The 26,343-nt window shown below is 42.5% G+C and overlaps 1 protein-coding gene across 1 annotated transcript in view; it reads left to right on the top strand.

Moving 5' to 3' along the window:
• Window positions 1-26,343, top strand: part of THBS2 (thrombospondin 2) — a 61,265-nt gene that overhangs the window by 26,896 nt on the left and 8,026 nt on the right. The window contains exons 7-18 of the mRNA XM_069954388.1: window positions 596-689; window positions 857-1,027; window positions 1,123-1,299; window positions 2,554-2,727; window positions 7,558-7,685; window positions 9,016-9,168; window positions 10,103-10,321; window positions 11,208-11,315; window positions 15,657-15,816; window positions 17,416-17,534; window positions 19,524-19,758; window positions 25,200-25,427. Coding sequence (XP_069810489.1) covers window positions 596-689; window positions 857-1,027; window positions 1,123-1,299; window positions 2,554-2,727; window positions 7,558-7,685; window positions 9,016-9,168; window positions 10,103-10,321; window positions 11,208-11,315; window positions 15,657-15,816; window positions 17,416-17,534; window positions 19,524-19,758; window positions 25,200-25,427 — 1,966 coding nt within the window. The remainder of the gene's footprint in view (window positions 1-595; window positions 690-856; window positions 1,028-1,122; window positions 1,300-2,553; window positions 2,728-7,557; window positions 7,686-9,015; window positions 9,169-10,102; window positions 10,322-11,207; window positions 11,316-15,656; window positions 15,817-17,415; window positions 17,535-19,523; window positions 19,759-25,199; window positions 25,428-26,343) is intronic.

A 26,343-nucleotide genomic window follows, 5' to 3' on the forward strand; every position in this document is an offset into this window, starting at 1 on the left:
AGCCTGCCACTTCAGAGACCAGCTCTGAAGTTGCAGTGGCAGCTGTGGGGAGCAGAGAGAAGCCAGGAAGATATTGGGGAGCATGGAGAGGTAGTTTTCTTTACAGATTCACCAGGTGTCAGCTATGCGTCACTATTACCGTCCTGTGGGTGGTTATTATAACTCAGGACCAAATGACACGATCAGCCAATGATCAGCCGATCGGATGATTGTTGTCTTTATTACACTCCGTGTGATAGGGCCCTAAATATTTTGTGTAGCCAATATTTCAATGTAATATTTGCCACTCTCAGCTTCCAGGACTGTCCCTAGGGCTTTCGGGAAACTATACGTAAAACACAAGTATGTAGATATAAGATTAGTATGTACAAAAATATTCACAAATTATTTCAATTACAATATAAACCAAAATAAGATAAAAGCAAGACCAAAAGGTTGTGCAGAGAACTGGCCGCAGTGATGGCTTCCATCATCCAATGGTTGGCTAAGTGGGAATTTCCTGTGCGTTGAGGAGAAAGGCTGGGTGTTCTTTTCTTTGTATAATTTGGCATTTTAGCACAATTTATTTTTATTTTTTTAATTTGAAATTTCCCAGAGTTCAAAGACAGTTTGCCACCAGATCACGTGTCCAACCGTCCACTGTGACAGCCCAACCTTTGTTGAAGGGGAGTGCTGCCCTGTCTGTGTGTGTAAGTACTATATAAAAATTGTGTCTGTGTTATCTATAATAAAGTTGAAAATTCATTGAACATTTTGTCCAAAAAAATAGTTGGTTAAAATTTATGCAAAATATTATTTCAAATTTAGTTTAGTTTGTTATTCATTCTTTTCATATACTGTATATATATTTTAATAGCATCAGACAGTGAAGCTGGTTGGTCTCCATGGTCTGAATGGACAGAATGTTCTTTAACTTGTGGATCTGGAACTCAACAACGAGGAAGGTCATGTGATGCGACCATTAGCACATGCACTGGTTCATCAATCCAAACAAGAACATGCAATCTTGGAAGATGTGACAACCGCAGTAAGTGCAGAACCATCTATAATTTATCACTAAGAACCATCTTTTTCCCTTTAAATTTGCATTAAAGTTTCTTTTATTTATTTTTTCTTTTTAAGTACAACAGGATGGTGGTTGGAGTCATTGGTCACCATGGTCAGCTTGTTCTGTAACCTGTGGAATTGGTAATATTACACGTATTCGTTTGTGCAACTCTCCCAAGCCACAGCTTGGAGGCAAGAACTGCACTGGGAATGGACGGGAGACAAAAGCATGTGAAGGCGTCCCATGTCCGAGTATGTGATTGCTTACTTATTAAAGCATTATGACAATACAAAGTGAATAGACTTTAAATGTATCAAATTTTTGGGTCTGGGATGTACCAATAATTTCTGGCAAAAAAAGAGGGAATATTTTTATTGTGCATATTTTATGGGTAATGAGCAGATCATATGTATATAATGTATAGTAGCATAGTTAATAAGGTTGAAAAAAGACAAGAATCCATCATGTCCAACCCCCCGAAAACCCTTAAGTGCTGACCCAGAAGAAGGCAAAAACTCCTATAAGGTAGATTCCTATTCCCATCACAGGGAGAAAACTTTTTTCCCCAACTCCAATGGTGATCAGAATAGTCCTGTCCTGCTCCAGTGACTGGCCGCAGAAGTGTCCTGCTCCAATGACTGGCCGCAGTAGTGTCCTGCTCCAATGACTGGCCGCAGTAGTGTCCTGCTCCAGTGACTGCCCGCAGTAGTGTCCTGTACCATTGACTGCCCGCAGTAGTCTCCTGCTCCAGTGACTGGCCGCAGTAGTGTCCTTCTCCAGTGACTGACCACAGTAGTGTCCTTCTCCAGTGACTGGCCGCAGAAGTGTCCTGCTCCAATGACTGGCCGCAGTAGTGTCCTGCTCCAATGACTGGCCGCAGTAGTGTCCTGTACCATTGACTGCCCGCAGTAGTGTCCTTCTCCAGTGACTGGCCCCAGTAGTGTCCTTCTCCAGTGACTGGCCCCAGTAGTGTCCTTCTCCAGTGGCTGGCCCCAGTAGTGTCCTTCTCCAGTGACTGGCCCCAGTAGTGTCCTTCTCCAGTGGCTGGCCCCAGTAGTGTCCTTCTCCAGTGACTGGCCCCAGTAGTGTCCTTCTCCAGTGACTGGCCCCAGTAGTGTCCTTCTCCAGTGACTGACCACAGTAGTGTCCTTCTCCAGTGACTGGCCCCAGTAGTGTCCTTCTCCAGTGACTGACCACAGTAGTGTCCTTCTCCAGTGACTGGCCCCAGTAGTGTCTTATCTTGGAAGCAGGAGCAAGGGGTGAACAGCAGGAATGCTAGCTGTGAAGGACTGAGGTAAGTATTTTTTTTCTTTTTGTACTTTTACCCTGAACAGCAGAATATAATTTTTATATGGTCCTTAAATAGCCCTTTAAGAAGACAAAAACTTTGTAATTCTTTATGCATTTATATATAATATGGCCATAAATTTTCGTATCGTAGAAGTAACATAATGCTTATGCTTGTCACATTATACAACGTTCAAACTTAATTTTCTGTTTATTAGTTAACGGTAAATGGGGACCTTGGTCGCCATGGTCTAGTTGCACTGTGAGCTGTGCAGGAGGTCTACGAGAGAGGTCTCGAATCTGTAACAACCCTAGACCCCAATATGGAGGAAAGAAATGCGCCGGTGAGACTAAAGAAAAGGAAATGTGCAACAAGCAAGATTGTCCTATAGGTGAGTTACATCATGCTGTCGCATTTTACAGTTGTGACAGATCTACTGGCCACAAACTTTATGGGCTTACTAGACATATACAATAATTCTCTGATTTACTATGGCCCTAACATGCGGTGGATCCCACTTACGATGGCCTGTTACAGACCATCATAGGTTGAATAATACAGCATCAGCTTCCAATGTCTCCAGGCATCTGTGATGTCAATCATCCCCGCCGGGACTGCTCTGCATAGCCGCCCCCTGCAGGGATTACTGACTTCCGACATGTCCAGCAGCTTTAACAAGCAAGCAGGGAGCACAGGTATGGATCTTCCATGGATCTTTCATAGATCTTTCCTTAAAGCAGTTATCCCATCGCCTCTTTTAATGTTCACACAATAAAATAAAAGCAAATGATGGCTATGTTTCCACAATGCTTTTTTGGATGGCCGTCATTTTGGCTCAAATGGGAATCGTCGCAACCATTCACGTTTCTACTTTTTGGAAGAATTTTTTTTTTCCACAGACGCCCATTTGTCCATAGACTTTAATGTAGCTCATTATTCAATTCAGAAATACAGCCGCGTTTTACAATTATTTTACTGTCGTATTTTGCTTCTATTTTACTGTGTATCAGCATAGCCTAAAGCTGTGTTCAAACATAGTATTTCCGTCAATCTTTGGGTCAGTATTCTTTTCAACCAAACCATCCAGGATAGGTTCACACTATGTAAAAATGACGGCTGTCTTTCATAACAACGGACGCCATTGTGCAATGACAGCTGACACAGGCGCAGGAGCTGACAGCCGGGGACCGATAGCCCTATAGATACTGAGGTCAGCAAGACTGCAGCATCTATAGGGCTCCAGATAGAGATTTCTCCCTCTACAGAGGGAGAATTCTCTCTCCAGTGTCCATCGTGGCTCTGCGAAGTGATCGCAGAGCCCCAATGGGAGCCATCGGCTTCCAGTTTCTTGGCTACGGAAGCCGGCGGGGGTCGGGAGGGAAGGCTGGGCGCACGCCCGTGAGCTCTGCCCCCTCCCTTCTCTCCCCTGCCGCTGTCAAAAGATAGTAACAGCGGAAGGGGACAGAGGAGAGGGGGCAGAGATACGGACATCAGCTTATGGGATCATTATGATCCCATAAGCTGATGCCCAAACGCGACCTGGGTATTGAGGCATCAATGACCCCAGGTCGTGAAAGGGTTAAGAAAGACGTCCGTCATTTTTACATAGTGTGAACCCAGCCCAACTGTATATCTAATTATCTGAATTATCAGCATTTTTGGCCCGACTGGGATCTGAAGCCATAGTATCCACCCTAAGCAGACGAAAAGGTTTCAGTTAATACCATGCCTATGTCTTTACTCATTCCGTCTGCTTTATATAAATGTTAGCAAGGAGCAAATGAAAGCAAAAGAAAATATTAAGATAGTCTGATATGATCACAATGTTGAATGGATTCCCAGAAACTTTTTGTCTGTGATTCTGGGAGCAGAGATCTGCAGCAGCTGCTTGTATGAATTCCGATCCCTGAAACAACATGCTGACAGTGAAGGTGCTCTGTGCGCCCTGAAGAGTGTGTGCGCCATTGTGCAGAACATGTTGGAAAGATAACATTTTTAAATATTTTAGTTTAGACGTTACAGCAATTTCCTGAAAATTCCCAGAGAAGATTTTTAGAAATTTGAAGTCAAATTTTAAGATTTGGGCTACTGGGAATGTTAGATGTGGCGGCTAAAAAATTCAATGAATTCAATGAAAGCGAATAAAGAAGTGAGAATAACACACGGCTCAAGGGAGGACACGTATATGTAACCTAACACTCTTATACATCATGGGGGAGATTTATAAAACATGGTGTAAAGTGAAACTGGCCCAGTTGCCCCTAGCAACCAATCAGATTCCACCTTTCATTCCTCACAGACTCTTTGGAAAATGAAAGGTGGAATCTGATTGGTTGCTAGGGGCAACTGGGCCAGTTTCACTTTACACCATGTTTGATAAATCTCCCCCCATAAGTCTAAAATATCGGCTGCAGAATGGTGATAACAACGCAGTAGTTATTATTATTGAGAACAAATCTTAATGTAATCACAAAGACATTTTTCTATGTTAAAGGCAGAAAAAAAATGTTTTAAAATCTACCAGTGTCAGTTATAGAAATTTGTACATTTTTTCTATTTAAAAAATCTCAAATCTTCCAGTACTTATCAGCTGCTGTATGTCCTGCAGGAAGTGGTGTATTCTTTCCAGTCTGACACAGCGCTCTCTGCTGCCACCTCTGTCCATGTCAGGAACTGTCCAGAGCAGCAGCAAATGTCCATAGAAAACCTCTCCTGCTCTGGGCAGTTCCTGACATGGACAGAGGTGGCAGCAGAGAGCACTGTCAGACCAGAAAGAATACACCACTTCCTGCAGGACATACAGCAGCTGCTAAGTACTTGAAGGATTAAGATTTTTAATTAAATTTTTTATTAAATTACAAATTTTTGTAATTTACAAACTTTTTGACACCAGTTGATTTGAATTTTTTGTTTTTTTTTCCGCCAGGGTACCCCTTTAAATATCACTGTTCTGAAAAGCCAGATTGAAAATTATGCTAGCACTACTATACAGTTTCTTGTATAGAAAATCTTTTTTTTTTTTTTTTTTTTAAATTACCAAGTATTTTTAGAATAATTTTATCTCCGGATGTTGATGAATTCTTACAGTGTCTGCTCGCTCTGCGTACGTGCCAGTATATAGCTTTGTTACATATCAAAGGCATTGGCACCTATAGAATGTAATGGGCCCTATCTGGCCTTTTCTATATTTTAAAGGAGAAGTTATGCTGTTTTTGCATCTTGGGTGGTGTTTTATATTAGTGTTATTCTAACATGCAGATAACCACTGTTCATATGTCGTACTTTCATCACAGAGGGGTCCCCTGATGGTGTTTCCATCTATGCTACGTAATAGGAATGCACTCTTAAAGGGTTTATCCAGTGTTGCAAGAACATGGCCACTTTCTTCCAGGGACAGCACCGCTCTTGTCTCCAGTTTGAGTGCAGGTTTTGAAACTCAGTTCCATTGAAGTGCATTTAGCTTAATTGCAAACCGCACCTGACCTGGAGACAAGAGCGGTGCTGTCTCTGGAAGAAAGTGGCCGTGTTTTTCTAATTGTGGATAAACCCTTTAGGGTACAAACACACACACCGTATACGCAGCAGATCTGCAGCAGATTTGATGGTGCAGATTTGATGCTGTGTTCAGTTATTTAGGTCTAATCTGCTGCGTATTTGCTGCGTATATGGTGTGTGTGTTTGTACCCTTAGGGTGCGTTCACACGTACAGGATCTGCAGCAGAGCCGCAGCAGATTTGATGGCCCAGAATTGATTTGCTTTAAATCTGCAGCTTCAAATCTGCTGCAGATCCTGTATGTGTGAACACACCCTTAAAGACCTGGATATAGGAAATACTCCTGGGAAACTTCATTGCTATACTGCATGTAAAACATAATTGCAGTTTTCCCCAACTTTGTGGTGTTTTTTTTAAGTCCGAGTCATTTTTATAGCTTTGGATGTATATAATTATAGAATCTTCCAGGCAATCCTCATCCAGTACAGCCACATCTGTTTATTATTAGGGTATTTTATGGAAATCAATATCATATGATCTGAATAGGAGAACATCAACTTTCAACTTCCCAGCAATATTTTAACTCATCCGCCATATGAACGTCCTAATGGGGACAGAATTTGGGGGGGGGGCTTCAATGAACTGTTTTATACTGTACTTTTCATGGGAACTTTGATTAAAGTTAGCCACGGGGAAGAGAGACTAAGTAATAAGGTTTGGCTGGTGGAAGGCTTTCTGTTTAGATAGGATTTCCATAGCTATGTTACAATGTAGCATAGCTAGCACTTTAAAGAGGTTGTCCAGCGAAAAGCTTTTTGTGTTAGAAAGTTATATAGATTTGTAATTCACTTCTGTTAAAAAAATCTCAAGTCTTCCCATACTTATCAGCTGCTGTATGTCCTGCAGGAAGTGATGTATTCTTTCCAGTCTGACACAGTGCTCTCTGCTGACATCTCTGGCCGAAACAGGAACTGTCCAGAGCAGGAGATGTTTTCTATGGGGGATTCATAGAAAACCGAGACAGAGTTCTTTTCTCGGCCAGAGATGTCAGCAGAGAGCACTGTGTCAGACTGAAAATAAAACATTTCCTGCATGACATACAGCAGCTGATAAGTATGGGAAGACTTGAGATTTTTTAATAGAAGTAAATTAAAAATCTATATAACTTTCTCACATCAGTTGATTTGAAAAAAAAATAAAATAAAAATAATAATAATAATAATAATTTCACTGGACAACCCCTTTAAAGGCAATGGACACCTTTGACATGACCAGATGATCTTTCCATATGTTAGTGGTTACTTTGAGTATATTTTGGAGCAGGAAGTGGTGTATTCTCTCCAGTCTGACACAGCGCTCTCTGCTGCCACCTCTGTCCATGTCAGAAACTGTCCAGAGCAGCAGCAAATCCCCATAGAAAACCTCTCCTGCTCTGGACAGTTCCTGACATGGACAGAGGTGGCAGCAGAGAACATTGTGTCAGACTGGAGAGAATACACCACTTCCTGTAGGGCATACAGCAGCTGTTAAGTATGGAAAAATGTGATTTTTCTGGATTGTCTGCATGGATGGTGCAGCGGGGTGCGTGTACCTTATAGCAGTTGGGATAAATGGGAGTGAATGAATTATAAAATGTCCAAAAGAGAGAATTTTCTCCTCCAGAGGCCGGGGAGGAGCAGGGGGATGTTTGATTGACCTTTTGTTTATTTTCCCGAATATTTAAACAGATGGATGCTTATCTAGTCCGTGCTTCCCTGGAGCTGAATGTAATAGCTATCCGGACGGATCCTGGTCATGTGGAGCCTGCCCTGACGGATACCTCGGTAACGGAACATTCTGTGAGGATCTGGATGAGGTACAATATACCTTAAAATGAAATGATGGCAGATTTAGGCTATGCTCACACACCATCAAAATTACAACCGTTTTTATTGGATGGCCATCATTTACCGGCAAATAACGTCCATTATTTTAAAGCATTGTTGTAAAATAACAGCCACTATTTGGGAATAAATGATGGCGGTCCAATAAAAACAGTTTTCACTTTTACCTAGTGGGAACATAGCCTTATGGTGCGTTTACACAGACAGATTTATCTATCAGATCTTTGAAGCCAAAACCAACAACAGACTATAAACAGGGATCAGGTCATAAAGGAAAGACTGAGATCTATCCTCTTTTCAAATCCATTCCTGGCTTTGGCTTCCAAAATCTGTCAGATAATCTTTCTGTGTAAATGGACCCTAATGCTAAGTTTACACGAGGCGATTATTGGCCCGATCGTACGATTAACGATTTCGAAGTAACAATTTTTTTTTATAACGAGCAGCGTTTAGATGGAACGATATATCGTACAGAAAATTCGTTTTGCAATCGCTTAAGCCTATCTCACACATAGGTAAAATCAGTGAACGACTGTTTACACGGAACGATCGGCAAATTTTTTACGAACGACGATTTAAGAACATGTTAAAAGATCAAAATGAACGATTTATTGATCGTTCGCCGCGTTTACACATACGATTATCGTTTGAATTCGATCGTTATCGCGAAAATTCGCCGATAATTGTTTCGTGTAAACGTAGCATTTAGGCTCGATCTTTATTTGCGCCCATCAATATTACAAGACGGCCACCATTCCCCGCTATGATCACATAGCCTTAAAGGGGTTATCCAGTGCTACAAAAACATGGCCACTTTCTTCCAGGGACAACCCCACTCTTGTCTCCAGCTTGGCGGGTTTTACTGCTCAATTTCATTGAAGTGAATGGAGCTTAATTGCAAACCGCACCTGAACTGGAGACAAGAGAGGTGTTGTCTCTGAAAGGAAGTGGCCATGTTTTTGTAGCACTGGATAACCCCTTTAATAACATTTTGGGGCACATTCATCATCTGCACAATCTTGCGCAATTTATTGGCTAAAACTGCTTGGCTAAAAAACTATGTCTGGGTAGGAGTTGAGTACTGCTGCGCAATTTTTCCTTGTTCAAAAACTGAAGAAATTACACAGGATAAATCTGACTAATAGAGAGACTAATCTGAGAGTAAAAAATTAAAAATGGCACAGCCGCCGCAAACTGCTCAAAAGTAACACAAATGCCTTTATAAATCTTTTACGTCTTCGTTATTAGCCAAAATAGTAGCGCCCACTCAATGATCCTGGTGCCTCTTTGTCTTCCCTCTAGTGCGCACTAGTTGCTGACGCCTGCTTCAGACTGGGAGGTGTCCATCGCTGTGTGAACACAGATCCAGGTTTTCACTGCCTGCCATGCCCACCACGCTACAAGGGCAGTCAACCATTTGGTGTTGGATTAGAAGTGGCCAAGAAAGAAAAACAAGTAAGTTTAGTTAAAAGAGAAGTCCGGCGTTTTTTCATTTTTTTTATTTAACAGCCGACAGGGGCGGGGGGGAGCATAATAAGCAACAACTACTTATCGTTCCCCGTGCCCGCGAGTCACCATGTCAGAAGGTTCGGGACCCCCAACAGGAGGCATTTTCCCTGAGTCACAACTCAAGGGGGAAAATGCCTGACCCGGTTGATGGATGCTCCATGAGCCAATCAGTGACTGCATCGGTGACTGGCTAAATGGGGCATCCATCAACCGGGTCATGACATAGAAGAGGTGAGAGCAGCAGAATGCCGACTGTGTGCAGCACGGGCATGGAAGCGGTAGCAATGCATACCCCACCCCCCCTGCCCAAACAGAATTTTTGCTGCCCCGTTGCTTTTTTGCTTTAATTTAATACAATATATAATTCTCTTTGGGATGGGAGGCTAGTCCGCTTCCATGTTACTTGACAATGTCTTATGTAATGTGATGCTTTTGCATTGTAGAAACAGAATACAGGTTTCTTTACACTAAACAATTGAGAGAGTAAATGGAGGCTGAAGCAAAGTCTCCATTATCAGGTCAGACTGCCTTGTTTTGGGTAGCTGACACACTATCATTAATCTCCACTCCATGTTTTGAAACTCTTTCAAGGAACGGTAATGAACTGCATCTGTCAAAACAGTATCAGGTTGTCCGTATTTACTATGGAGAGTGACAGGCCGGCGATGGAATGCACAGGGCACCGCTTGTTGGCGGAGGAGACAGGAATGTGGACAGTTTAACCTAATTTACTTAGTATTTCGCCTTCTTAGCAGCAATGTAGCCAGTGGGGACAATTATATTGCTTTATTGTTAATAAAAAAAAACATAAACCTAATTACATATTATTTTTTACTAGAAATATAATACATAAATAATAATTTAAAAAATGTGTCTGCAGGAATGTGAACCCATTAACCCGTGCAAGGACAAGACTCACAACTGCCACAAGAATGCCGAATGTATTTATATTGGCCACTTTAGTGAACCGTCCTTCAAGTGCGAATGTCAGACGGGATATGCTGGAGACGGTATCATCTGTGGGGAAGACACTGATTTGGATGGATGGCCGAATACTAACCTCATTTGTGCTGCCAATGCTACTTACCATTGTGTAAAGGTAAGAATGTGGATAATATCCACCAGGGAGCTGTAAATTAATCTTGGAAATTTATATACTTTAGTATATAGTGTACTAAAATACTCGAGTGCTTGTTATCTGAGTCGGGCATTTTACTCAACTTGAGTAACGAACCCCATTAATATCAATGGGAGACTTGATCATTTTACCACTTGCCCCCTGCTCGCAAAGCTGAGGGTGCCTGGTTCAACTGGTTGCATTTTTTTATATTTCGTTCCTTGAAGGGATGTTTAAATGAAATATACAAAAATGAGTGTGAAAAAATTGTCGGCATCCCACCGGAGTTCTAATGCGTCTTGCAGAAACCTAGTGTTTTTTTTTCCTTCAAATTTTTGTATATTTTGTTTAGACGTCACTTGAAGGGATGAAAGATACAAAAATTGAACTAAAAATTTAATGGGTTACTGTGGTGGGCGTTCAATATTGCTGACGGAGGAATGATCGTTCAGCCATCAGTTATTGAAGGTGTATAGCCACCTTTACCAGAACACCACAAGATGCTTGGTGGAGGATCCAGCATCCCGATGTTTGATCGAGCTCTATGTTCAACCAAGCATGCTCGCTCTACACTAACATATATATATATATATATATATATATATATATATATATATATATATATATATATATCTCAATGTATTGTCACTACAGACTTTACACTTCATGTTAATTGTAAAGACGAGCAGATGGTACAGGCTGAGACGAGGGATGAATGAAGAAGCAAATATCTGTGGATTCATGGTGGGATGGTCTATAACTTGGCCTAAGCCCACCCAATCAAACTCTTTATTAGATCAGTCAGACTTTCTTTCTCCGTATCTAGAACGTGATTGGCTCCTTATTGTTTCATATTGTTACTTTGTAGGATAACTGTCCCATGCTGCCGAACTCAGGACAAGAAGACTTTGACAAGGACGGCATTGGTGATGCCTGCGACAAAGATGATGATAACGATTCAGTAGATGATGAAAAGGTAAATTTATTGTGTATTGAATCTAAAAGAGGTTGTCCACTCCACTATCCAAGGATAGGGAGCGAGTAATAGATTGTATGGGGTCCGACCTCCATACGCCCTGCCGATCTCCTTTGTTATGAATACAGCCATGGGTACGGCATGTGACCCGCAGCTCTATTCATTCATATTAAGCCACCAGAAAGAGCCGAGAGCTGTACTTGTCTCTTTCCAGTGGCTCCATAGGAATTAATAGAGTTGTGGGTCATGTGCCGTACCCATTGCTCTATTTATAACAAAGGAGCCATGGGCCAATATGGAGATTGTCGGGTGGTATGGAGGTCTGACTCATCTCCCCCCCTCCCCCGCAATCTCTTATTTGTCCCCTATCCTGTGGATAGTTGACACTTTAGTTTTGCATGGACGACCTCATTAATAATAGCAAACATTAGAATTTTCTTACAGTTTACAACTTGATAACTTTTAAGACCTGTCAAAAGTTGTCACCTGTGTTAGTCTCAACTTACAGATCCACATGACATTGACAAACATTGTGACCCTTAAACAGTGCCACCAGCTGCAGCCAGTAGTCACAGACCCCCCCTCTCCCGTTTGTACCACAAGTCCTAACGCCCCCCATTATCGCCATATTAATACTTCCATTGGCTTGCTCCCAAATTGCATCTCTCAATGGAAGCGCAGGATCTGGATGATGAATTTGGGTGCCCCCGATGGCTTCAAGGCCCAGCCGTGTAGGAAACAGACGGAAGAACGCTAATCTTCTCTGTTTTTTTGACAACCTCATATATCTATACCCTGAGGACGCAGACGAGCACGATGTAGCTGCTCAGAACGTGTAAAAATATGAGCTCACCTATAACCCTCGTATGTTCTGGGATTCCTTTTAAATACAACAGTCATTGAAACTCAAAGAAAAACATATTTTTCAGCTAGGTATAGATTCCAACTCGTTCCCCTTCTACCTAGTTAAGAATTGACTGCAACGTTCTTTCATGGAACACTGAAGCTTTATGTCAATGACCATAACGTCATGTGGTCCGGTCCAACTTCTGCACCTGCACCTACTCTTAACACCGTTGAATTAATCCACAAGCTCTCGGCACGGCCCAGGGGGTTTGCGCAGGACGTCCATGGAAACCTAACATCACCTGCTTTTAATATGAGCATTTTTTTCCCAGGATATTATGGCCGTTGTTTACTCACCATTAGGTTTTCTCTAGATTTCTTTGCTGGTGACTTCCTGCCGACACATAACTTTCCATCCCAGCGTCATTTTGGCTATTGAGTCTTAAATCTTAGTAACATCCCTGCTAAAGTGATATCAGCGTCCTTGGGTCTTCCTGGAAATCCAGACAGATCCTGTTCCCTTCCGCCTGCAGAGACTTGGGACTGAACCAGAGAGGTTTGGCTCACAGCGCGTCCACTTATTATAACTTGTAAATCTGTCATGTGAAAAGCTTTTGTTTTCTCGTCTGCCGCGTATTTCACAATCTAGCGGATAATAATATCCTTATCTACAACCGTCTACTATAGGACACAGAAAACACTGGAGGATAGATCAATTACACTCATGGATCTAACACAGATGTTTACAAAGCACGGATCTCTTTTCATAGAAAACCAAGGGACGCTTCATACTGATATTATTTGTATTGGACTATTATGGCATCTGTGATATTCCTCAGGAAAGCCTGGGTGGGAGATTTATGCACAGTCCTCTGGCTTCTAAGACCTGGAGAGTGGTCAAAACTCTTCTGTTTTAGGGAATGTTCACACTATGTAAGAACAACGGAAGCTGTCTCTCACGTTCACCCGGCCGATACTGAACATCATATTATTTTAATTGGAATGTGGGCACATTTGGGTGTGCCTGCACTCCAACTAACCAACTATCGACTTCAATACAATGTACAGCCGTGAGAATGGCAATACATTGTGTGAACAGACTGTCCATAGGGATAACAGAAAAAACAATGTATTCTTACCTTTCTGCACTCCCCCGGTGTCCTCCTATGTCATCTTCAGGTGTTCAGCTCCACTTCCGAGACTAACTTGTCTGATGGTGACAGCCCGCTAAGCCAATCACTGACTAAGATGGGACAGCGCCATGGCCAGTGATTGGCTGAGCAGGCTGTCACCTCCAGACAAGTCCGACTCAGCCGCAAACACACCTGGGGAGTGCAAAAAGGTAAGAATATGTTGTTTGTTATGGTATTTCCATATGAAAGTTATTTTATAACTTTTCATATGTTGCTGCCCATGGTGAGAATAACAATTCCTTCCATACTTGTTGTTATCTATTCAGTCTCCTTCCCCCCAGTTCTGAGACACAAAAAACAGTGTGAGCTTTTCTCTCCGTCCCCCCCCCCCCCCTTCTGTATGGAATGAATTGTTAGTCTCACTATGGGCAGCAACATATGAAAAGTTATGTTTGAGTTGATTACCCCTTTAAAGATCAAGATTTTGAAATTGCTTCCTCTGTGAGACTGCCGGGCACAGTGTCAAAACTTTGTATAAATTCCTCCTGGTTTTCAAGATCACACATGACTAGAGATGAGCGAGTAGTGAAATATTCGACTTTAGAGAATTGGAATAGAATAGGCACCGATATTCGACTATTTGAATGAGTATTCGATCCCATTATAGTCTATGGGGAAAAAAATTTGCGGCACTTGGAAATCAAAATTCGACCACTTGGAGGTCACCAAGTCCCACATGAAACCTCCCTAAACGATGCAAACACCTCCGGAATGACACTGGGACATTGGGGAGCATGCCTGGGTGCACCCAACACCCCAAAATCGTAATATAATGCCACTCTCTGCAGTTGCGAAGGAAAAATATTTGTGAACGCTTTACAAACATTTATGGAAATGTTCACACATTTCATTCGTATTTCTTGCGCAGCGTTACATACATGATTCCAATGTGCGTCCGCAGAGCGTCACGTTATTCACGCGTATCACGCATAATGCTGTACGAACGTTACTGGAACAGTATGTATGACGTGCCTTTTTCTGGGCTACTGGAACAATAGGTATCACGTGCCTTTTACTGGGATACTGAAACAGTATATATCAGGTGCCCTTAGTGGGCTACTGGAACTATATGTATAACGTGCCCTTATTGGTGTTAAACAGGGACACTATAAGTGACTTGTACACACAGGGTACTGGAATGAATACACCTGCTGATGCTGCTGTTATATCATCTATTTCTTAGCACTGAGAAGCTTTGGATTCAGAGACGACTTTTTCGCTGTATTTTAGCCCTGAAAAGGACTTTGGGGTTCAGTAGTAATCCTGCCTGACCAAAACGCTACTAAAACCTATCTCTCCCTGCTGGAAGATCTCTCCCTGACTAGGTTGAAAGTTCATCTGCAGTCGAGAGGCGGGAGCCAAGTATTTAAGATTCAAGGTGATGTGGTTCAGCCATCCAATGAGGGTAGACGCCGTTTTCGCGCTGCGTGCGTACTCCTAGGGTCCCTCACGACCTCTTTGCGTGGTCATTGGATTAAAAAAAGAGCCAACTGCGATGGGAGGGCTTTCAAATGTTTCCCGCGTATTCGCCTCACTACTCGATTTGAATTCGGATCTTTCGAATACCACAATATTCGATTGAATACCTACTCGATCGAATCGTATTCGTTCATCTCTACACATGACAGAAACATGGCTCATTGGAAGGCAATTGCAAAAGTAAATTGCAAAATTGCAAAATTATATAACTTTAACGGAATACTCCATAAAAAAAAATTCAGGGCAGCAACAAAACATCCAACCTATCGGCAACATAATATACAACCTATACTTACCCATCCGCGTGCCCTCATATTGCCACATCCTCACCTCTCTGTAAGCTGCCGGACTTCATTGTCTGTTGGCTTCCTGGTACTTCTTGACCCAGCGGTTGGGCCTTATTCACTGACTGACTGAATGGGCATCCCTGAGTCTTTCTCGAGACGTTCCAGGAGGACGGCGGGGGTCCGGGAGCGACAATGCATGCTACAGGGGCGGGTACGTATAGATTCTTTTTTGTTACCGCACCCTCCTGCCTGCAGTGGATTTTTAGTTGTGGCCTAGAGTTCTTCTTTAAGCTGGTTTCACACTGCCTTAAAATCCTGAAAAAACCCCAATAATAATATTTTTAATGATTCTGGGTCTTAGAACCCAGACCAGCACTGATCAGAACATCTGTTATGTGTTTATAAGATGTCAAATTTTTTTTTTCTTTTTCATTTTAGTTGCTTTGTTATTGTTTATTCTTTAACTAGAATTTTAAATATATAAAGTTCAATAACTGATCAGTGATGTACCTTTTGTGTTTTTTTTTATGTTACAGGATAATTGCCCCCTGCTTTATAACCCGCGCCAGTTTGACTATGACAAGGATGAAGTAGGAGATCGGTGTGATAACTGCCCTTACGTGCACAACCCGGCTCAGATAGATACCGATAATAACGGGGAGGGGGATGCTTGTTCTGTGGACATTGATGGAGACGGTATGCTCCTTTCTTTATTAATTTACCTCTCTTTTACTTGACAGAAAGAATCTGTCATTTTCATCACCTTGAAGTGGTTGTCTCACTGCAGACATCTCCTGTAATTACTCTTCATTCCTGATGAATATTGTTACATATTTCAGTGCAAAAAAATGCATGGGGGACCGGTTGTCTGCCATGGCAATGTCAATGGGGCACCCTTAGTTTGGGAGTTAAAGGGGTTATCCAGTGTTACAAAAACAGGGCCACTTTCTTCCAGAGACAGCACCGCTCTTGTCTTCAGTTCCGATGTGGTTTGCAAATAAGCTCCATTCACTTTAATGGAACTGAGTTACAAAACCAACACCCAAAGTGGAGACAAGAGCGCTGCTGTCTCTGGAAGAAAGTGGCCATGTTTTTTCCAGTGCTGGATAACTCCTTAGTGTACACCAGCTGTAGAGCTGTATGGTGGAGTGCAGATTGATTCCACTTTCTATGTCGCTCTCCCTTTCTATCGGCTTCACCTACATTGTAAGAAAGAGATAGCAATATCTTAAATATCTATCTCTCACTAGAGATGAGCGAAGAGCTTTATTTCATCTGCACTTCGCTCATCAAGCCGCCAGCCTTTCATACTGCTCTGCACCCCAGGAAACTTCTCCCAGTTTCCCAGAATTGGATTCAGCTTTTCCCGGCAACCTGGGAGGATCGGCAGGGAGCAGAGCATTGTGAAAGGCAGTGAGCAGTGTGATGAGCTGTTAGGCTGTCATGTTTAATAACAACTGGCGTTATTTGTAAGACAGTGGCTGTTATTATAAAATAATGGACGTAATTTGCCGTTAAAGCAACTCTGTGCCCACAATCTGCCCCCCCCCCCCAAACCGCTTGTACCTTCGGATAACTACTTTTAATTCAAGATCTGTCCTGGGGTTCATTCGGCAGATTATGCAGTTATTGTCCTAAAAAACTACTTTTAAACTTGCAGCCCTGTGCCCTAGGCCTGCGACACCGCTCCATCCCTCTTCCCCGCCCTCTTCACCATTAGGAATGCCCCAGGCAGGATTTCTCCTATTCATCACTTGTCTGAACACTGCACATGTGCCTCAATGATCCAGCCCAGGGGCATTTCTAATGATGAGGAGGGCGGGGAGGAGAGACGGAGAGGCGTTGCAGGCCTAGGGCACAGACACTCTAGGCCACGCCATATTGACACAGGGCTGCAAGTTTAAAAGTTGTTTTTTAGGACAATAACTGCACTTTAAATGATGTCTGTCTATTTGTCATTTTAATGGTGTGCGAACATAGCCTTAATATTCATACACGTGGCCTATAGCTATCTTTCATGCCATACTGTATCCTATTGTGCTATGAATTCTTTGCAAATCTAGAATAATAATTGTGATATGCCATGGTCCAGAGTTTTTCTTCCCTATAAGACTAAGCACAATAAAGGTTAGATTACCGTCAGTTCATAATGCAGAAGGGTGTACCGGCCTATTAAAAAAACTTTGTTTGTTATAAGAATAAAGATAACACATTGCTAACTAATATGAATTCCTTTATAACCCTTTATATTATATTATTGATGACTAATGAATAATCCACTCTGTATTCCTACAGACATCTTGAATGAGCTGGATAACTGTCCGTATGTGTACAATACTGACCAGATAGATACAGATAAAGATGGAGTCGGTGACCAATGTGATAACTGTCCTTTAAAGAGTAACCCTGACCAGGTAAGTCAGAAGCAGAGCTTGTGTTATATTTAATGTCATTGAGGCGATGTTCCCACAACAGCTTTTTTGGTGAAATAACGGCCGTTTTATAATTTTACAATCAATAATGATCAAGATAATAATTAATGGCCGTCATTATCAACAAAGCGGTTGTAATTTTGTCTAAGGCTGGGTTCACACTACATTTTTGCAACAATTTGTTTTGCAAACAATGTATGAAAAAACAGATGCATCCGTTTTGATTCGTTTTTCCATTGACTTAAAGGATCAAAACGCATTTTTTTTTTTTTTTAAGGGACACAAATGTAAGGTTAGCTATGTTTTTGTGTATGTTGAAAAAAATACGGATGCGTTTTGATCCGTTTTTTTTTTATAATGGAAGTCAATGGAAAAACGCATCAAAACGGATGCACACAAATGCATCCGTTTTTAGCAAAAACGTGGTGTGAACCCAGCCTAGTAAAGACGTTATGGGAACATAGCCTAAAATTGCAAATATATTGCTGCAACCCAAATAACTTGTGCTGAAAATTATATAATAAAAATTTTGTCTCAGCTATAGTAGTTTTGTTTAATACAGACATTATCTGTGGAATGTAGAAGTACTCAGAATTGTACCTCCAGGCTGAATAGTTGAAAATTGTGAAAGTCAATGGCAGTCATTCATTCCCAGAGGCTTTTGTTTGGGCAAGACAGTTCAATGTGAAATTCGGAGCCTCGCATGTCTGAATGCCTGACATACACACCGACTCTTGTGCAAAACACAAATAACTATTATGGTTTGGAACGATCCATGTAGTAGAATTATACTGGGGGGGTTAGTAGGTGTCATTTTACTTGCTATCTGGCAGGTTGTACATGTACCTTGTAGCTCAAATAAAGGTGGATTGAGATCCAACATGGAATGTCTATTAACCCCTTAAAGGGGTTATCCAGCGCTACAAAAACATGGCCACTTTCCCCCTCTCTTGTCTCCAGATTGGGTGGGGTTTTGAAACTCAGTTACATTGAAGTAAATGGAGCTTAATTGCAAACTGCACCTGAACTGGAGACAACAGTAGGGGGAAAAGTGGCCATGTTTTTGTAGCGCTGGATAACCCCTTTAAGCACACAGTGGATTTTAGCCTCAAAGGAGAAGTCCGGGCAGGGACATTTTTTTGCCGGGAGGGGGTGGTTAAACAAAATTATGTGCTACTCAGATCCCCAGTCCCTGGCCGCTTTCTGGTGTACAGCACCAGTGCTGGAGCCGGGGAGGTAAGTGCATGTTATTTTTTCACGCACCCCGTGCCGGCAAGTTTGAAAAAGATGTCTCTGCCTGGACTTCTCCTTTAAGGACCAGGCCAATTTTCGTTTTTTATTCTCCTCACCTTCTAAGAGTCATAGCGCTTTGTTTTTATCACCTACAAGGCTGGTTGGGGCATCATTTATTTGCGGCACAAACTTCAGTTTTTATTAGTATCTAATTTTTTTTATATTTTCTTATTATATTTTTTCTGATAAGTAATGAAACAAATCCTCTACAGTCCTGGTGCCTTTTTTTTTCACCTCCTTTTTTTTTCCCCCCGTCGTATGGGAATATCATTGTTATAGCTTTATAGATCAGACGATTACGAACGATACGATATACTATATGTTTATTTTTGTGTTTTATGTATAAAATGGTAAAGGGGCAAGTTTAACTTTTATTATTATAATTTTTTCTCACTTTTTAAGGACTATTACATGCAATCTTAGATTACTGCATACACTGGTCAATGTTATGCCGCACGGCTATAGTGCCGCGGAGATTCAAACAGTTTCCCCGTTCCCGGCATTATGTTCATAGATCATGCCAGTCGGGGAAACACTCCACTACAGGGCTTCCCTGTCCATAGAGTCTGTACAATTCTGGGGCGTGGGAATAAGCCCTTGGCCAGGAGTACTTCAGGTATTTGTGGTATTTCACACCAACTCCTCGTATACTCAGCTGTAATGAATATTTACTTCTAGACCGACTGGGACAATGACCTTGTGGGAGACCAGTGTGATAACAATGAAGACATCGATGATGATGGCTACCAGAATAACCTGGACAACTGCCCCTACATACCTAATGCAAACCAAGCAGACCATGATAAAGATGGGAGAGGAGATGCCTGTGATTCAGATGACGACAACGATGGTGTCCCGGATGATCGGGACAACTGTCGGCTAGTCTATAACCCTGACCAAAAGGACTCCAATGGTAAGATACAATAGAAGTGCCTGATATTTCTATGCAATATATGTTTTTTAAGATTCTTGTATTTGGCTTAACAAAAATGTCATATCATATCGATAAGCCTGATCCTACTCTAACAATAAGACAAAAACAAGTCTAAAACATAACTTACAATGAAACTCCGTGAAGATGAATGGGCATATAGAACTAAGAGGAAGGGTTACTTCTGTAACTTGTGGCGGCTATCCATGGTGTTCGGAATGCTTCCGCAGATAAATACTACACTTGGATCATTTCTTTATGGGATTGTTTTGTGCACAAGAGCTAAACCAGGAACATTGGAAGCCTGTAATCCTCCTCCATGTTGCTTTATGTTTTAGGCTTAGACTATATTCACACTCTAAAAGCAAAACAAAAATAAAGGTAAACTAGGTATAAAAAGCTTTTAAAAGTGGGACGATTATCGTAAGCATATTCGTTAACGATAAACGATCCAAACGACCGCTATTGTGAAAGACCTGAAATCGTTCACCCGTTTATATGGAACGATAATTGTTACTTATGATTGTTCTTGCGGTCGTCTTGTTGTCGCTATTGCATTCGTCAGTACTGCAAACGACCGAACGACGTCTTATTCAATGCGAACGATTTGCGAAACGAGCAACGATAAAAATAGGTCCAGGTCTTAATAAACGATCAACGATTTCTTGTTATTGTTCGCTTGTATGGGAAAAATAGACGTGGCCGGATTGCGAACATGCGGGCGAACCGTGAACATACGCCTGTAGTACAGTTATGCTTCCCTAGCTTGTTTCTAAGCGATCTGAAACAGGTCATTTACTTGGAAATCTTCGCCCAGCCCAATAAAACACACAAAACCTTTTGGATCTAAAAATCACGTTCAATTTGGCTGAAATAAGTACTCCGTACGTGACCGCATGGAGATCCACGGCCATGAGTTGGAACATTTTCGTCCTCAAACAATGGTCTTGTTCATTTTTCACGGCGCTGCATACGATCCGGCCGTAAGCTCACACGTAGTGTGCACTGTGCGGCCGTATATCGTATACTTTCAAGCGAACGCATCCACGGCTGAAAAGATACGTAGTGGGAACATAGCCTTAATCTGTTTTTGCAAAAAATGGATGAAAAAACGGATTGCAAAAACGAAGTGTGAACCTAGCCTTAGTCTTACATTATGAGCCCGACTGATCACCTCATGCTTGGGTTTTTCTGAATCTGAACATTCAGCATTTGATTACCGGTGGCTGAAGAAGTTGGATGCCTATAAAACATGGATATACCGTATTTTTCGCTTTATAGGACGCACCTTTTGATAAGACGCACCCCTGATTTTAGGGGGGAAAAATAGAAAAAAAAATATTTTGCTCATTGTCACAGTTTGGAGATAGCAGCAGTGTGATTGGTGCCAATCCCCCCATATAGTGCCCCACATAGTAGCCAATGCCCCCATATAGTGCCCCACATAGTAGCCAATGCCCCCATATAGTGCCCCACATAGTAGCCAATGCCCCCATATAGTGCCCACATAGTAGCCAATGCCCCCATATAGTGCCCCCCATAGTAGCCAATGCCCCTATATAGTAGCCAATGCCCCACATAGTAGCCAATGCCCCCATTGTAGCCAGTGCCCCCCATAGTAGCCAATGCCCCCATACAGTAGCCAATGCCCCCATACAGTGCCCCCATAATAGCCAATGCCCCCATACAGTGCCCCCATAGTAGCCAGTGCCCCCCATAGTAGCAAATGCCCCCATACAGTAGCCAATGTCCCCATACAGTGCCCCCATAGTAGCCAATGCCCCCATAGTAGCCAATGCCCCCATACAGTGCCCCCATTGTAGCCAGTGCCCCCCATAGTAGCAAATGCCCCCATACAGTAGCCAATGTCCCCATACAGTGCCCCCATAGTAGCCAATGCCCCCATACAGTGCCCCCATAGTAGCCAATGCCGCCATACAGTAGCCAATGCCCCCTGCGACCAGAAAAACAACAAACAGGTTACTCACCTGTCCGCCGGCACCAGCAGCTCCTCTCCCGACACCCGGGTCTCCCGTCATCCTCCGGCACAGGCAGTGGGGTACAGAGAGACTGCCTGTGCCAGAAGTGTCCTGCAGCCGCTGCAGAACACTTCCGGGTCACAGGCAGCGTCTCTGTACCCCGCTGCCTGTGTTGGAGGATGACGGGAGACCCGAGTGTCGGGAGAGGAGCTGCTGGTGCTGGCGGACAGGTGAGTAGGACAGCGATCCCCTCCGCCCGCCCAGCCCGCCCCCTCCATCGCCGCTTAGCCGATCAGGAGCCCAGGAAAGTGCTGCTCATTGCACTTTCCCAGGCTTCTGATTGGCTCAGCTGAGCGGCGATAGAAGGGGCGGGCTGGGCGGGCGGAGAGGATCACTCAGGGCCGCTCACTATGCATATGCACAGTGAGCGGCAATACAGGGGGCGGGCGGGACGGCTTCCTTGCGGTGCTCAGCACTGCTTGGGAGCCGTCTTTGCTTTTTAGGACGCACTTGGTTTTTCCTCCCACTTTGGGAGGAAAAAAAGTGCGTCTTATAAAGCGAAAAATACGGTAACCATAGGCCATAGGCTGTATCCATGTTTTCCAGGACTCCCTAGGGCGGCATCCAACTTCTTCAGCCACCACTAACCAAATGGCTCTATTCTCAACACAAATGTGGAAACACGGCCAAAGGTGCATTTTGATGAGACATAATTTTTTAGTTTATTTGCTTCTTAATATGCAGCTACAAACAATATATGTGGCTGAAACAACCAAGCTCTGGATAGAAGCGGCTGCTGAATACTTCTGTCCTGCCGCTGCAGTGTAACTTGTGCTACCCAACAACATTTAATGAAGCATTAACCTGGAAACTAATATCTAGCGTAGAGACATTCCACAGCTATCTTCCACCATCACAGTTCTCTCCATAAGCTCAGACATGACAGCTATGAAATGGAAAGGCACGGCTGTCTTCACTTTCATACGTATAATTTTGCTTCTGTACCTGTCTATTAACACACAGGACCTAACCCCTCCAGCTATAATACTTATTGATGCACATAATCAGATTTGAGCAATGCATTATGTAAAAGGTTGTCCGGCTAAAGGACTCTTTTATTGAATAGCGGCTGCAGAAAACCATGTCAGTGCACACTGTGGAGCGAGCGGCTGTGGCCATATGCTCCATAGAGTTTAGTGGGGAGTCCTAATGCGGGCGCGCACGGATGCACCTGCATCAGTACTCTGCGGCTGCAAACATCATCCGTCCGAGGCTAAAGTACCGGCCAGGATGATATTTTCAGAGACCGGCCGTTACATGACCTAGCCGGGTCACGGAACGGCCAGTCTCTTACTGTGTGTGCACATAGCCTAAGGCTATGTTCCCATGCAGTATGTTTGCTCAGTATTGTGCAACCAACCAGGAATGAAATGAAAAAATGAAAACACAGAAAGGCTCTGTTCACACACTGTTGAAATTCAGTGGATGGCCGCCATTTAATGGCAAATAACGCCTGTTGTTTTAAAATAGCAGCAATTATTGGCCGTTAAATGACGGGCATCCACTTATTTTCAACAGTGTGAGAACATAGCCTTTCTGTGTTTCCAATCCACCCCTGGTTTTGGTGGCAAAATACTGACCAAAATACTGAGCAAATATACTGGTTAGTTTTTTGGGTTTTTTTTAAGGCTGGGTTCACACTGCGTCTTTGCTGTCCGTTTAATGGATACGTTTTTTATTGGTTACTTTTAACGTACAGAAAAACACAGTCAATTATTAGTGTTGAGCTTTGCTCGAGTGTTCATTACTCGAATCAAGAATTTTTTAACGCCCGAGGAACAAACCCCATTGTAAACAATGGAGGAATAAAAACAATGGTGCGGAAACCTCAGTATGAGTGGGTGAGAAAATCTCGGTACCCCACGGTGATCTCCAGTGAAACGAATAGAGTCGCGGGTCACATCCTGTAGTCGCGGCTGTTTTCATAACAAAGGAGCCGTGGGCCCGATATGGAGATTACTGGGGGCTACAGAGATCGGACCCCCACAATCTGTTAATTGTCCCCTATCCTGTAGAGTTATTTTATCTTTGAATACCCCTTTAAATTTTTCCTCTCATACTGAAGTCCTGCGTCCATTTTATACCTGTGTTTCCTTGGAGTGGAAGTTTTTCTTTATTGTAAACGTTGGGAGACTCGAGCATTATGCATTTCTGCCGCCTTACTGATTGCTTTTCAATAAGCTTTTTGTATACCAAACACCGTGATGCTCGATCAAGCACCGAGCTCGCTCACCTGTAAAAATAAGTGTAAATAATGGTCGTTGTTGCCAAACATTGACCGTTATTAATGTGCAAGTTCATTGATAACGACCGTTATTTGCACTTACTTGTACATTGTGTGAACAGCCTAATCTATTGAGCACAACAGTTCTTGTTTCTCAAGGTAAATGCTTTTTGCATACTTTTATGTCTTGGTTTCCGTGTCTTTTAACTTGTATTAGCCTTTACATGTGAAAGAGATTCATTTTTCACCTGCGATCACATATGGCCTTAAGGTTGTGATATACGGCATCTTGATCCTGATAGGGAAGCCGCAATAGTATGCGCTTGATATTAAATATCCATAATGGAATGTTCCTGCAGGCAACTATGTCAGGGATAAAAGGCCTAAGCCAGTCATTGCTAAATTGCATACCGAGCAGCGTGCCAAAATATACTGAATCAGGGAAGGCGAGCTCTGTCCGTTATTCCTGACAAAGACAAGAAAGATTAATAGAAAACTAAATGTATTTGTCTTTTTTTTCTGTAACTTAGTGTTATTGTTATTATTTATAATCGATCGTTTGATCATTTGGCTGAAGAAGTTGGATGCAGCCCTAGGAAGTCCTGGAGTACATGGATACAGCCTATGGCCTATGGTCGTATTCATGTTTTCCTAGACTCCTTAGGGTCTCATTCAACTTCTTCAGCCACTGGTAGTGACGTAGGTACTATGGAGGCAGACCACGCAAGTGCTATGGGGCCTGGGATGCCCGGATGAATCATGGTCTATCTTCATGGCAGCTATAACTGACAGCACCCACTTCTCTTGTGGCTGGAGGCAGCATTGCACCTTAAGCCACGAGAGCAAACCCCCACCCCAACCCCCAATGCACACAACCCCCAAACCCCCTCGCATGACCTTCATCGCTCCATTCTCCCAGCATCCTAGTGTGGCAGTGAGGTCACTCTTGTGCCGGGGATCTGGCAAAATGGAACACTATGGGAATGCGCTAGGTCATGTGAGAATGGGGGGGGGTGTAAAGTTTCTTGCTATGGGGCCACATGAATCCTAGCTACGCCCCTGGCCACCGGTAATCATATGCCGCACCACTGAACTCGAGCATGCTCCATTATGGATAAATAACATCTTATGATCATATTAATTTATTTTTCTTTTTACAGGTGATGGCCGGGGCGATGCCTGCAAAGATGACTTTGATAATGACAGTATTCCTGACATCTTTGATGTTTGCCCAGAAAACAGCGGAATTAGTGAGACAGACTTTAGAAAATTCCAGATGGTGCCTCTAGATCCTAAGGGAACAGCACAGATTGACCCCAACTGGGTCATTCGCCATCAAGGCAAAGAGTTGGTTCAGACCGCTAATTCCGATCCAGGAATAGCAGTGGGTAGGTGACTTTAATATTGTATATGAAGTTCATCTTCTGGTTAGATCGTCTTCCAATCATTCCAATGAAGACCTTATTAGTCTTTTACACATATGTCACTTAAATCTGACACATGCTCCACCCACTAAGCCCCACCCCCACATAAAAATGTGAACAGCATTAAAAATGTTACCGATTTTTGTGTAATTAAGACTAGCACAAAAATGTGTAACTTTTCTAAATCAGAAAACTGTTTTTTTTTTTACTTGATAAATTACTCTAAAAAAATGTTATCATCATTGGAAAGTGGAAATCCCTCAATCAATTGTTACATGAAATCTAAAATGAGTATTATATGTAAAAATAATAAATTCCTCTATATGACTATGGGAACTCCTACTGTAATGAAGAATTCCACACCTCTAAAGATATGTTTAAAGTTTCTTAAGCCGTAAACGTCTGAAAAAGGACTAGAGACAAGCAAAAAGCAAAAAAACATTGTGTGAGATCCAAACAAACAACTGAAAATAAGGCTAAAAAACATCCAATATTTCAAATGATATAAATACCTGTATTTGGAAAGAATCTTTCAGCTATGTTCACACATAGCATTTCCATTAGTATTTTGGTCAGTATTTTTTTCAACCAAAACCAAGAGTGGGTTAAATAACACAGAAAGGCGATGTTCACACACACCGTCAAAATGACGGAAGTTTTTATTGGAAGGTTGTCATTTAACAACAAGTAGCTGCCATTATTTTACAATGATCATTGTTGTTATAGGAATAGCCGCAGTTGTTAAAAAATAAATAAATATAAAATAAAAACGGCCAACATTTTGACAGTTTGTGAACATAGCCAAGCTGTGCAAATCTTTCCGTTATAATAACACATTCAAAAAAATTCTTGCTAACCCTCCCCTTTAAAGGGAACCAAT

The sequence above is a fragment of the Dendropsophus ebraccatus genome, chromosome 15 (genome assembly GCF_027789765.1).
Source record: "Dendropsophus ebraccatus isolate aDenEbr1 chromosome 15, aDenEbr1.pat, whole genome shotgun sequence".
Taxonomy (NCBI): Eukaryota; Metazoa; Chordata; class Amphibia; order Anura; family Hylidae; genus Dendropsophus; species Dendropsophus ebraccatus.